Below are 14,148 nucleotides of genomic sequence, written 5' to 3'. Positions count from 1 at the left end.
TTTTTCGATGAAATTTGGTAGATATTTGTTTTTGCTCTTTTTGAACCGAGCCACATCACTTTCATGCCAATTCATTAACTTTTTTGAAAGTGGGAGGGTCCCTTTAATTAACACTCCAAGATGTCTAAACGCGTCACTCGTCACTCGTCCTAACGCGTCATTCTGCCATTCTTGAATTCACGACGCCATGTCTCGCCTGTATCAGCTGCATCACAGGGACCGCAAAACCACGCCACCAGCCGCGGAATCTGACCACCGACCGATCTGGCCTGTGTGGTTGTGTATTTGAGGGGAGGACCCGTCTCCCGGGCTCCCCGATCTGGATCCGCCGCTGGCCGCTGTCACTGCCAGACGCCCTCTAAAGTCGGGGGATCTGTCCCGACCAGACGACACTGTCGCACGGGTCCTGGCCTCCAGCGGTCCTCTCCGCAATCTGTAGACACTCGCACTGTCGGAACGCAGCCACCAGTCGCGGGACAATCTGAAGGTCAGTCACACACAAGGCAGTATTGCTGTCTGTAACCAGGCCAAATTCACTTACCGCGGGGATAAATGAGCAAAATACGTAAACAGGCACCAATCACAATGCTACGTGCAGTAGAAAATCAGTTTATTATGCGATTTTACTCGATTGAGTCACGTAACCCCGGCAATTCACTCATCGGCCATGATGTTAGGTCCTTTGGTCGCATTAATCGCTTACGCATTACGCAGTCTCCATGGACCCTAGAAAACTACGTCGAGGCTGGAGTTGATGAATGTTAGATGAGATGAGAAGGCGGTGTTATAACACTGCGTTTGAGTGCGTCCTCACTGCATTCATATAGGAACGTAACGTTCCTATACCTATACGTTCCTATAGGACGTAACGCGAATTCCGCAGCTGCAGAAGAATAGCAGGCGGCCTCGAGCGTGTATTGTGTAATTCACTGTAATAGGTAGTTTAGATACATGATTATCAATGTCAGCGGTACAAACCATTACGATGATGGATTTGCGTGTTTGCGAAGTGTTCCATTCAGCTGAGGTCGGTGGTCATGTAACCTAGTCGGTTTTCAGTGGCAGATTGTCGCTGGGAGCCCCAGCATGCAGTTCCAGGGGGTTACGGTTCTATGCTGCCACATAGGGAGGGCTCAGGAGACAGATGACGTTACGGGGTGTCAAGGTTTTGTCGATTTTTAAGACTTTGCCGTGCAGTAAATTATCTTTTTTAGGCTCTAAGGGAGCCTGAAGGTTAATATCAAACTGCCTTAGAGTATAAAATCCTCGGAAGATTTATATTGGCGAAAATTGGTAGACACCCGCTGACGCCATCTGTCAAGGTCACCGATGTAAACAAACGGCTAACCGTTCTACCTCTTATTACGAGCGAGCGAGCGCAGCGAGCGAAGTGAGTTTTCAATATAACGGAAAAATCTCAGTATGAGCGGCCCGGCCCGGCCCGGCCCGGCCTGTAACGCTTTTGAGAGGCTTATATCTCAGCAACCGCTGGACCGATTGGCCTGCGGTCTTTTTTGCTGGGTTGCCCCATTCCTTCTACCCCGTAATTGACTACTTTTGATACACCTCAGTGACCGTCGTGGCACGTGCCACGTGAAAAGTCAAGGGTGTTCAAGCTGTTTTGCAAAAGTAGTGATTTTGAGAGGCTCATATCTCAGCAGCCGCTTGGGCGATTGACTTGCGGTAATTTTTGTAGGGTAGCAGCATCCCTTCTTCCCAAAATAGGATACTCTCGATGCATGTGGGTCACCCCCAGTGCACGTGCAAAATACAACAATAAGAGGTGCCAAATTTGTTCCCATTTCAGTAACTCGGTAATTACTGGGGCGATTTTGCTGAAACTTAGCATACAGGTAGGCACCCACCAGGCAATGCATTCCCATGTGTTGCGGTTAGGGTGCTACTGCACGTGCGCACGTGCAGGGGGCGTTTCCAGATCTCGAGAACGGCTGGGCCGATTGCGCTCAAATTTGGTGCACGGTTGGGGACCGGTTAGTAGGGTGCCGTGCAAAAGTCATTTTGGACCCCGTTTGCACGGGTTACAGGACAATTTGCCGAACTGCATTTTGCCGAATGCTTATTCGCCGAATGTCAATATGTCGAATGCATTTTGCCGACGTGTCTTTTTGCCGACGTGTCAAAAGGGCGAAGTGCTAAAAGTCGAAATGCAATTTGCCGACATGCCTTTTTGCCGACGTGCAATAAGTCGAAAATGTCAATTTGCCGAAATGTCACTTTGCCGAAAAGTCAATTAGTCGAAATGTCAATTCGCCGAAATGTTAATTTGCCGAAATGCTAATTAGTCGAAATGTAAATTTGCCGAAATGTCAATTTGCCGAAAAGTCAATTAGTCGAAATGTCAATTCGCCGAAATGCTAATTTGCCGAAATGCTAATTAGTCGAAATGTAAATTTGCCGAAGTGTCAATTAGTCGAAATGTCAATTTACCGAAAGTCAATTAGTCGAAATGTCAATTTGCCGAAATGACAATTAGCCGAAATTAACCTAACCTAACCTAACCTAACCTAACCTAGCCTAACCTAGCCTTAGGCCCTCGGCCTGAAGCCAGATACACAACAATTTAACCCACACCGGACCTATTGGTTTTCTACATATGTACGCGCCGGCCGAGGTGGTAATTGCTGAAAGGCGATTTGCCGAATGTCATTTTGCCGAATGCATTTCGCCGAATGTCATTTTTTTTTGCCGACGTGTCAAAAAGTCGAAATGTCATTTGCCGACATGCCTTTTTGCCGAAATGCCAATTTGCCGAAATGCTTATTAGTCGTTTCGCCCCTGGTAGAGCTGGCGCGTCCCGGAAAAAAAACGAGCGTGTGCGCTGTTACGAGACGCAGAGATTGATACCCGATTTTAAGGTCCTACGTCAACCGGTGACCAGAGTTGGCCTACGTTACGTTATTTTGAAGTTTTCGGTAAAACGTAGCTGTCAGTACCGTTGCGTAGCGTAATTGGGATGTTTCGGTAGCGTAGTACGGAAAATAATAGAATAACGTAGGAACTACGAAATGGATTCCGTAGCAATTACAGGTCAGCTGTATTTGTATAAGGTACATAATTTTTTTTTACAGTTTACTCATATCGTCACCAGACCTCCGGCCGTTTACACGGATGTGAGACGCCTGCTATATGAATACCACTAGTCTTTCTTCCGGCCGGACCGACACCGGGGATTTCCCACTGGGGAGTCCCAGGGAATTCCCTGTCGGAAGTCCAGCGCATCTAGCGAGTAGCGCGTAGGCACCGCCGCACCGACGATGCTGCAAAGCCGGCGATCATTGTGCGCAGTATTTGGCTTACTAGAGACTAACCGTTTTCACTGGGTATAAGTGGATGATGACATATTGCATAACGTAGTACGATAAAATAATTTGCTGCGTTAATGAACAAATACCGTAATTCAGTAACGTAGCAATATATAACGTATCGTAATTCGGTATCGTAGTTTTGGCCAAAAAAGCAAACGTAGCGTAACGTAGTGCGTAACGTAGCGTAGCGCAGGCCGACTCTGCCGGTGACCTCCGAGGTCAGATCAAGTGCCCCAAGATACGGTTCAGTTTGTGGCGAATAACTTCGCCACAAAGGGCCGCAGGGCCGCGATTTTGGCAGCATCGTATTTGCCTCGCTTAGGCGCGTCAAATGATATGATTTTTGTTTGGGTCAGGTCAACTTAGGGTGTTGACCTCAGGTCACGGTCAGGTCAGCACCCCCAGGTCATGAAGTTGGTGGAAAGAGGTCATGTCGCATATCATTCGATTCGGCAGGTCTTCTTGAGTCCATTGGTGGCTTTTCCGACTCGCTAGCTCAATTTGATCGGGAGTTATTGACGAAAAACTAATATGACCTTGATGACGTCATAAATGACGTCACGCAAGGTCAACATTGCAAAAGTTACGCATCTAACCTTGCAAGGAGTGCGTCAAATCACGATTCTGTGGGCTCGAGATAGTTAGAGGTCGTTCCCGGCGCCAGAATAGCAGTTTTCATTTTTCTTCTTGACTTATAAATATAATGCATTACAACGAAGTCACGAAAATGACCTGACCTCAAATAACCTTAAGGAAAATCTGAGATATACAAGCTGTGAGACTCGTAATGGATATTAGGTCCTGCAAGTTTCATTTCCCTGTGAAAGCTCCTCTGGCCGTGAGGGCGTTGCGAAGTTGCGACATCTGAAGACCGTGCAGAGGTTCACTTATGACGTCATAGGTCGGTGGCCTGACCTGACCCGAAAATGCGGTTGGTGTAAAAAGATCCGGCTTGAATCAAAGGTCAGCTATGCCAAGTTTCAGCTCTCTATCGCCAGCGTGTTTGGAGCTATCGCGAAAAAAAAACCTATAGGGGTTCGGCACCCGCACCCCTCCCCTTCGGCCGGCGAGGATTGACCTAAAAATATTTGACTTACCTTTGCCTGTAATCTTTCCTAAGGCATTGCCTTCGGCACTGCACTGCTTCGCCGCGAGCAATTTGATGTTTATTTCCACATGGTATTGGTGCTTTTAAACTTGCTTGTGCCATGAATAATTATTAGTTATGAAATCAGGTGGTCAAAGGATATCATGTGATTTGCTTCTTACTTGGGGATTGCACCAAAAGTAAACTGGTGATCGGTCCTAAGTAAATAAACACCACCTAACCTAACCTAACCTAGCCTAGGTTTGCAGATTGACATTTTTCAACTAATTGACATTTCGGCAAACTGCCAATTCGGCAGATTGACATTTCGGCAGATTGACATTTCGGCAAATTGACATTTCGGCAAATTGACATTTCGGCAAATTGACATTTCGGCAAATTGACATTTCGGCAAATTGACATTTCGGCACATTGACATTTCGGCAAATTTACATTTCGACTAATTGACATTTCGACTAATTGATATTTCGACTAATCGACATTTCGGGAAATCGCATTTCGGCAAATTTACATTTCGACTAATAGGCATTTCGGCAAATTGGCATTTCGGCAAAAAGGCATGTCGGCAAATGGCATTTCGACTTTTAGCATTTCGACTTTTTGACACGTCGGCAAAAAGCACATCGGCAAAATGACATTCGGCGAAATGCATTCGGCAAAATGACATTCGGTAAATCGCCTTTCGGCAATTTGTCCGGACACCGTTTGCACGTGCGCACGTGCAGAATGCCGCTTCCAGATCTCAGGAACGGCTGGGCCGATTGCGTTCAACTTTGGTACACCGCTAGCGACCGGTTAGAAGGGTGCTTTGCGCAAGTCCGTTGGAAGTACCCTCTCGCCCTTCCGCACGTGCAGGGCTCACTATCTCGCTCGCTCGTTCTTCGCCCAAAAGGCGTTTTACTGGTATATGGCCTTGTGCAGTTCGAAATATTCTTCCTCAGGAAGATCATGGTATATATATATATATTCCCTGCTGCTTCCTTGCCAATCAGCTGCACACTTTCGGTATTACTTTGGGAAGTATGCTGAACCCTGGGTCCATGTCGATGTCATTTATGCTTATCGGGACGATATCCATCAAGACAAGCGGCAAGCCTCGAGATTTTCAAAGAACCGTTCAACCCTGACCCTATTGAAGCCGCTGGCCCGGCCCATGTTGACATTCTCAAGTGTCTGCAAGGTCAGATTGTGTTTCCTGCGAGATTCCGTTATCTCAAAGCTTCCAACCAAGCCCGTTCTTTTCGTTCTTGCAGGTGCCGCCGCCGATCCTGTTCCCACTGTGCGCCATGGAGGGCCGCTCCATCGAGGTGTTCACGGTGAACGCGTTCACGGCGGAGCCGTTCGCGGGGAACCCGGCGTCCGTCTGCCTGCTGGAGGACCCGTCGGCGCCAGACGTCCTCCTGCAGGGGATCGCCGCCCAGATGAACCACTCGGAGACGGCGTTTGTGACGCGCCTCTCCGAGGGAGACCAGTTTGACACGGCCGACACGTTCCGCCTGCGCTGGTTCACGCCCACCACCGAGGTGAAGCTCTGTGGACACGGCACCATGGCGGCCGCCGCCGTCCTCGTCAAGGTACAGTTCTTGGACCGGGACCGGAACGTCCTCCAGTAGTGACTTATGATCCTTGAGGGAAGGGAAGTGGATTGATGGAGGCGTACATTCACTTCTGGACTATGTTTTATTTCGTTTTAGCGAATGCCGATTGTAGAGTGCTACGAAGGGCCGTCCAATTTGCCCCAACCTTCATCACGAGAAAGTGTAAAAAAACCCTGAATTATTTTTAGTCTTTTCGAGTCCAAAGAAGTCCAGAAATAACTGTCATGAGGTAAACAAAATGCCTTCTTACTTGTCACATGCACCCAAATTGTGGGCACTGCCAGAAGCCCTGTCCCAGTTGGTTGGTTACACCTATCGCCTGGTCTCGGTGCAGTGATAATATATCGCCGGTACTGTCCTCAGGTGGTGGGTAACAAGCAGCCGCAGCTGACGTTCGTCACGCGCTGGGAGCTGCGGCTGACGGCCGTCAGGGACGAGGACAGGATAGAGCTGGAGCTGCCGCTGAACGCGCCGCAGCCGGTGCCGGCCCAGCGGTTCGCGCAGCTGGCGGCTGCTGTCTGCGGGCAGCTGCCCGTGGCCGAGAGCCAGCTGTCGGAGGAGACCGGGAAGCTGCTGCTGAGACTGGAGGACAGCTGCACCGTTCGGCAGCTGGAGGAGCTCAAGGTGAGAGGAAGGAGAGCGAGAGATACCTGGGACATAAGTGTTGTACGGAGAGATGTTCAGAGATGGTAAATTGTTGTCACAAGGCGTACATTCCAGTGCTTAGGGCGGCAGCTGCTGGCCGCTGCGAACCCGCCAACTGGGATGGTCAAGGTTGTTGTAGTTATTTAGTTTTCCGATGCCAAATATCGTTGATATACATAGAGGGTAGAAAGGCTTACATAGGTAGGTGTGTGCGAATAAGATTAACGACGTAAGCTGGGCTGGGATGTGCATTATGTGGTGCGAACTGTGGACTGTAATGTATAGGTAGTGTAGAGCGGATGCCAGCAGGTCTTGCCTCGCATTCCTAAGTGTCAAATGCGTTCGCACTTTGAATATATATTTTTGGGAAAACTGCACCAATTTATCGGTTATGTTTATCAAATAATGTATCTTATTTCCTCAGGAATGAATGTTTGTAGGGTCGCGAAGCGTCATTTAGCGCCCGTGGCTTGAGCAATGTGCATACCATGGCCTGTTGCGCGACACGAAATGTTGCAATTGCAGCATTCCATTCATGCTTAACGCTGGACGTTCTGAATGCCCGCGATAACACCTGATTTGTTTGAATTTTGGATGGACTGTGCCCGTCAGGCCCTACCGTTACCAAGGCAGCACGATTGCGAAAGGAATGCAATGATTGCCACTGGCCAGGCATACAGGGTGACCTAGTTACATGCAACGTCATCGTCGCCGCATTTATGCTTAAACCTCAAGTCCAATTAAACAACAAGACATGAGCTTTCAAAAAACACGTCGATTAGTTGCATGAAAGTTGTTTATTTCTATTTTTTATTTTTTTTTGTTTATTTATTTATTTATTCATTTATTTATTTATTTAGGTATTTATTAATGTAACTATTTATTTATTTATTTTTATTATTTATGATTTCTCTCTCCAGCCGGAGGTGGGCCAGCTGCCGCGGCTCCACGACGGCAGTGAGGTACGCGGCGTCATCGTCACGCTGAAGGACGGCGGCAAGTTCGACTTCCAGAGCCGCTACTTCGCGCCGTGGGTGGGCATCCCCGAGGACCCGGTGACGGGCTCGGCACACACGGTGCTGGCGCCGTACTGGGCTCGCCAGCTCGACTCGGAGCGACTGTGGGCGCGCCAGTGCTCGGCCAGGGCCGGCCAGCTGGGCCTGGCCGTCGACTGGGACCGCCAGCGGGTCCTCGTTTACGGAGAGGCCGTCGTCGTCCTCCAGGGAAAGCTGAGGATCCCGTAGCGTGGTGAATGCGGAACGCTGGGCCGTGCTATATCCATGTGGGGCATTTTCGGGGGTTTGGCACTAAATATGCAGGTGCCGAGTGCATGGTTATCAAATTACTGGAAGTGTATTTGCATGTAGAACCGACGGTATACAACGCGAAATAAACCCTATCCTGCGCGTTATGCACGAGCTGGTCTCTGTTATCTGTCTCTGTCTATCTGTCTTTTAAGCCCCTTTCACCTTACTCCGTGCGGTGTCACTGTTGGCTCTCAAGCTCTACCGACAAAAGTAGTGAACTGGTGCGCCACTGATATTTTGCCTGCTGCTATTTTTGAGTGTCGTTTTATTTGTCAAATGTTCAACCATGTCGAAAGAACATTCAATAAAACTGCTGTGAGTGCTGAGGAGCGTGCCGCCCTATTTACCATTCGCGTTGAACCAAAAGCATTTGCATAATGATATTAAAAGTAAGTCCTAATCAATACTGATGAACTTGAAAACTAGTGATGAATGCATTTTCACGACGGGCCAATACGTCTACTCGTAATTTGACCAAATCTGCACCAAATCTCTTATGCCACAAATGTCTTCACATCGTTAAGTTATTTCAATGCTTTAATAGAAAAAAGCCTGATAATTTGAAAACTGAAGTCTATAAGCATCTGTGCAACCCAAACTGATAACTTTAAAGGAGCATAGTGAACCTAATTTGACCAAATCTGCTCCTAATATGCACCAAATGTGTACCAGATGGCCGTCGTGAAAACGGTTTCACAACCTTGACACCTACCATGACCCATGGGAGAACCGTTATTTCACAGATTGGCACGTTTCCAACACAAGAAGTTTGAAAGTGCATAGAAAATATGCGCTGACATGTCGAATCGGCATTCTGGTTTGACGTGGTCTTGCGAAAGAGGTCAAGGCCAGGAATTTTCTGGCGTAGTTGTAATATTGATCAAATGGGGATTGGGGGGCACTGAAGGTTCTGTCATTATTCACCGTTTTTAGCAGGTATTACTAGCCATGTCCTTTTGCACACTTACAAGCACACAGGGAAACGGTGGTGGTGGCACACGCGGTGGTGATTGCCGTTAAATGCACAAAAGTACGCTGCGGTAAAAACTGTTGTGAGTAAAAACGCGTGCGTCGCTGAGCAGCCGCCCGGTTGGCACTAAGAAATGCCAAAAGAACTGCTGCTATGTTTTGCTTGTGACAAGCGATCGTGACACACATATTGATTTCCGCTTATTTTCAGCCCCGCCCCAGCGGTCTACAGTGCACATGCCAATAGACTCGAAAACCATTACCGTCTCCGGTGCTACGGTGACCACTGACCTCATTTCAAATTTGTTCAAACAAAGGATTGCAGATCGGATCTGTAGATCGCAAAGATAACATGAATATGCGAGATGCACGGTGTGTAATCTTCCGCCTGGATGATCTTCGACCGTCTGATCGAGAAAAAAAAAACCTAATACGCCCTCTCAAAACACCACATCGGTAAAATTCATCAGTAGCTCGTTTTTGTAAAATCACCAGTCGGGCCCCCTATCCACTAGACCACAGTCAGAACAAATCGTCCTAAAGCGTAAGGCTGTGTCGGAAAGTTACATACTTATTTACACCTATAGTACTTCGTGCATCAGAGCCAGTTTGTAGGGCGAGGCGGGGCAAGACATTTTTGTCTGAAGAAGACTGAGTTTCTCTTTCTTTTCTCATGGGAAATTTTTAAGGTGGTGTAAAACAAGCAGAGAAAGTTTTTTTTTCGGACTAAGTTAAGCTTCGGTTGAGCTAGGTATGCCAATACGTGCCAGCCCGTCATCGCTTGCCTCATTTCTCACCGCTGAATGTTCTCCGATTGTGCCTGACGCTATTTTGCCGTCTTTCTTGGTGAATCTGAGCGAACTGTCATTCCCACAACTGTCACAGTCGCACACAAACACCCACCAGCAAGCTGACCTAGACCTGTCAGTGGGTCGTTGTCGCGCTGGTGTCGGTGTCCCGGTCCCCCCCCCCCCCCGCTGCACAGTTGGTCGGCCGCCCGGTCACCCCCGAGGCGGTGGTCGCTGGCAGTGTGTGTCGGGCGGCGGCCGGTGGGACACGCCACCGGGACTACGGGACGGGGCGCCATGCCGCTGCGCCACCTGTTCGTGACCGGCGCGGTGCCCGTGAGCGACGAGCTAGAGGGAGACGCGCTGCGCTGGCCGTTCGTCCACCAGCTACTCCGCTGGGACAGCATCGTCAGCACCGTGTTCGGCCACCTGCGGACGGCGGCTGATGATGCCACCGACAGCAGGACCGGCGGCAAGGCTGGCGGTGAGTGGTGGACAGCGCCAGCCCGCCAGCCCGCGTTCAACGATTGGCTGAATCTGCGTTGATTTCTGTTTTGGGATGAGTTAAACGTTTCATATCTGGAACTTTGATTTTTAAGACCAGAGATAAATAAGGAAATGTTTGCCACCTTCCTTACACCCGGGAGCAAAATCAACTGACTCATTTTAACGAATGAGGCATTCTTTTTAAGTGATATCGAATTTATTTCATCGGTGTGGAAGCGTATTTGAACATGTTTTGCCCGTATACGAGATACAAGGCATAGTTTTCCCTTTTTTAATTGCGAAAATTAGATGTGTGATGACCTATGGCGACCCAGATGTGACCTATAGCGACCGGACCTAGACGGAGGGATTAAAAGGCACTGTAGGTATCTCGCTTTGTTACGATCAGACGATCACCACAGCGTTGGATAAATCCATTTGATTAAAATAGTCGCTTTAAAGACAAATTTGATAGCTTTTATGTTTAAAGAGAACTTGTGATATATAAAAACAGTGACTAGGTAAACCATTCAGTTTGAGACAATCATTTTAATTGCTCGATGTGTCGCGTAAGTCATGTAACAATTTGAATATGCAATCAACATCACCACATGCATTTTTAGCGAAGTTTGTGCCTCACGATTCACTTTACGTCTCCATTTTCAGATCCCGCAGTGAAGGTTTCGGAGGATGCTCCCCAGCCGATGTCCCGTCCCGTCAGGAAGTTCTCTGAGCCCCCGGTTCTCCGGGCTCAGACCAGCAGCACTGACACCGAGGACGGGAAGCTGGGGTCCGTCTCTGCACACCCAGCGCTGTTCTCCAGTCTGCAGCTGCGTCTCGGTTACCTTCAGCACGTGAGGCGGCTGAGCCGGAGGGAGAACAGGGCGGCGGCGAGCGCTCCTCCTCCGGCGCCGGTGCCGAGCCGGCGGGTCAGCGCTCCGTGCCGGCCCAGCGCGCTGGCAGCCCGCCTCAGGAAGATCTCCGTCACCGACACGCTGCGCCAGGTCGGAAAGGACCTGCGCCGCATCGCGGACCACCTCCAGCTCAGCAAACTCGTGGTGAGTTGCACCGCAAACTGGCGCTGGCCTGCCGAAATATTACCCTCATACATCCTGGGTCTGTGTTCAGTCGTTTTGACAACGAAATTATATCAAATATATTTTCTTCAGTTTACCTTAGACTTCCGCGGCGATGTCATTTTTGTATTTCCGCACAATCCAATTGACCAAAACACCGTTTTGGTCAAAATCTGTGTTGCCGCACTGCAAAAAGTCAGCCCGCGAGCCAATCATTTTCACACAGTGTCGATGCCAACAGCGAGCTTTATGTGTCATCGGGACAACAGGCGACCTTGTTCCTCGCCCTGTCCCGTCCCCATGTTCCTTGGTGCCAACCAACGTGACAGCACGGGTCGCCCAGTAAAAACGCCACCGACAGCTCGGTCACAGGGCCACGCGGCTCTTCCGTGACGACGACGCGTTCTGGTTCATGCACTTGTCCTCGGGGGGCTTGGGAGGGGCAGCGGACGGGCGAATCGATGGATTACGATCGAAATTCCCTGTTACGGTGTTATGCAAACCATCGAGCTTGTCATTGTCTCATTCAAGATACAAAAATAATACTTACCTACACCTAATGATCTGTTGGCCAGACGTTTCAACGGAACTCTTAACCTTTGCGTGTGACCTATACCTACACTGTACTTGATGAACCACTCGTCTGACACGTAATTATCTGTGACGGCAGGGCGGACGGTCCGTGTCCGGGGCGAGCCGTGACATCAGCTGGATGTACCCTGTCGTCACCATGGGCTGTGTCCTCGTCTGTGGCATCACAGCCGTCCTGGGACGCGCCTGCCGCCACTGAGGATCTCCTCGGTGGATCGAGTGGGAAGACTTGGCTGAGCGGGACTTCTTTGACATCGCAGTGTAGTGATTTTGGCTACGCTGTGTTGCTCCCAAGACCGGTACTCGTTCAGTTACAGGGTCGTGGGAAGGTATCGCTGAAATGAAGAGTCAGTGTTAGTCAGCAGGTACTTGATCCACGGGCCCACGGTTTTGGTGTGAGCGATTTAGAGACTCGGGTTCGATGCCCGGTGCAGTTGTGATGATAAAGTAGAATTCCTATTTTCTATTAATCTATATATTCCATTGAAAACATTTATTTTTTGTGCTGTAACATATAACTCCACGATGTCTGATGTGTGGTACTGGAATATCTACTACATCCTAAGCGACTACTGCATGTGCTGGGCGACAAGCTCGCACATTCTGTTCGTATTGGTAAATGGCGCAAATATACATGAATATTGTCATTGATAGCTTGTTTTCCATGAAATCGAGAGTAGAGGTCTGTTGTACGATTAACACTCCTATGCTGAATACAGCGATTGAACATGAGCGCTCAGTTCACTGGTCACCAGCCAAAAAGATCTAAGTGACCAGTGTGCGAGTGTAACCATACCGTTTCGATGCTAAATCTAAAAGCATTTCTGCTACATGCTGCTACCATGAGCTCAGTTAATCGTCCAGCCCGTTGGTGTCGTTTCATACGTTCCTTAATAGGCTTTGTGGGGCCTGAGCCCGACCAATAATTTTGAAATTTAACATAGCACAAGGACGTTGCATGGCAGAATAATTGGGAGTCTTTCTGCGTTTTCTAGTCAACGAAGGCCACATTAAATCGGTCTTTTTCCGTATATGATCACCTGAGATTTGTTTGAGATTCATGCTTAAATGGTATACTCAGTGTCATAGTTGTTTTTGTTTCACTTTTCAAATATGTCCACTGCTAAGTGCTAACATGCCTGCAATATGTGTAACAAGGCTATAGAGCTCCTTGTATAGAACACCGTAGGCTATAGAACTACACTCTATAGATGTAAAGGCCTGGCTACGCTATGCGTTTTCTGCGTGCGTTTTTTTGCGAGTTTGCGGGATACGCGTAATATCGTTCTAGAAAGAAACGACATTACGTTTTTTTCATATAAAGTTTTAATCACTTATAAATGTTTTATTAACTTTTATATCAATATTAAATAAGTTTTATTGGTAATAACTTTTTTCTTGAACGATATTAGGCAAATCACACAAACTCGCAAAAAAAAAAAAACACGCAGAAAACGCATAGACAAAACGGGTAAGGAGTATCAACATTGTATAAGTGAGGTCAGACTAGTATTCGCGCGGCCGATAGGTATCTCCTTGGGTATCTCGTTAACCAGCCGGACACCAGTCCGCCCCCGATCCGGAACTAGCGCGAGCTGGACGCTGCTGTGACCGGACATGTGACCGGAGTCACCGCACGACCCAGACCCGGCCCATCAGATCCAGGCCAGCGCTACTGATCCCGCTCCCATCCGGCACCGGTATCGGTCGATACACCGGCGAAGGACGCCCAACCCATCAGCGGCAGCCGCGCCGCCGAAACAGGTGCTTTTTGCCGTCATCCACTACCGGTAAGTCTTAGAATGACGGAAACGGTGTCAGTGGCAAAACAACTCGGCGGGGTTTTTGTGTCTTCGTCCAAAGCTGTTCCAGCCTTAGTTTGCCGTAGAACGACCCGCGAGAGAACACTGCTCTACATATGTTGACCTGCAGTCTGCAAGAAGCGTGTCCGAAATACCAATAATCGTTTATTACCTGCTGTAGCCTACCTATACATCATCATGTACATACCAAAAAAGGACGGGCACCCCCTTCCCCCTTGGCCCAAGGCCCTTTACCCTCGGAATGGACCCTCGGCCGAGGGGGTTAAATATAATCAAATATCGTGCGCATTTTCGTCACTTTCCCGAACTTGTTGAGCATAAGTATTTTGGTTAGGACCGTCATCATTAACCCTCGCCCTGGCAGGGGGGGGTCGATGCGACCCCCCCTAAGGTTTTTCGAAGATAGCGTAAAAACGGCGGGGCGCAGCGCC

General features: G+C 48.8%; 2 protein-coding genes across 2 annotated transcripts; both read left to right on the top strand.

The window, feature by feature from the left end:
* Positions 1–273: 273 nt before the first annotated feature.
* Positions 274–8,311, top strand: LOC122374992 (phenazine biosynthesis-like domain-containing protein 1). The gene is made up of 4 exons (XM_043354118.1): positions 274–487; positions 5,688–6,008; positions 6,396–6,656; positions 7,598–8,311. Exons 2-4 carry the CDS (start codon positions 5,721–5,723, stop codon positions 7,919–7,921), a joined length of 873 nt encoding a protein of 290 aa, XP_043210053.1. The 5' UTR covers positions 274–487; positions 5,688–5,720; the 3' UTR covers positions 7,922–8,311.
* Positions 8,312–9,246: 935 nt separating this feature from the next.
* Positions 9,247–12,547, top strand: LOC122374997. The gene is made up of 4 exons (XM_043354125.1): positions 9,247–9,325; positions 9,939–10,225; positions 10,894–11,285; positions 11,974–12,547. Exons 1-4 carry the CDS (start codon positions 9,306–9,308, stop codon positions 12,091–12,093), a joined length of 819 nt encoding a protein of 272 aa, XP_043210060.1. The 5' UTR covers positions 9,247–9,305; the 3' UTR covers positions 12,094–12,547.
* The last annotated feature ends 1,601 nt before the right edge of the window (positions 12,548–14,148 follow it).

The sequence above is a fragment of the Amphibalanus amphitrite genome, unplaced genomic scaffold (genome assembly GCF_019059575.1).
Source record: "Amphibalanus amphitrite isolate SeventyFive unplaced genomic scaffold, NRLGWU_Aamphi_draft 001753F_arrow, whole genome shotgun sequence".
NCBI classification, from domain to species: Eukaryota; Metazoa; Arthropoda; class Thecostraca; order Balanomorpha; family Balanidae; genus Amphibalanus; species Amphibalanus amphitrite.
The sequence above is the reverse complement of the archived record's forward strand: the minus strand, read 5'-3'. Positions and strand labels throughout refer to the sequence as shown.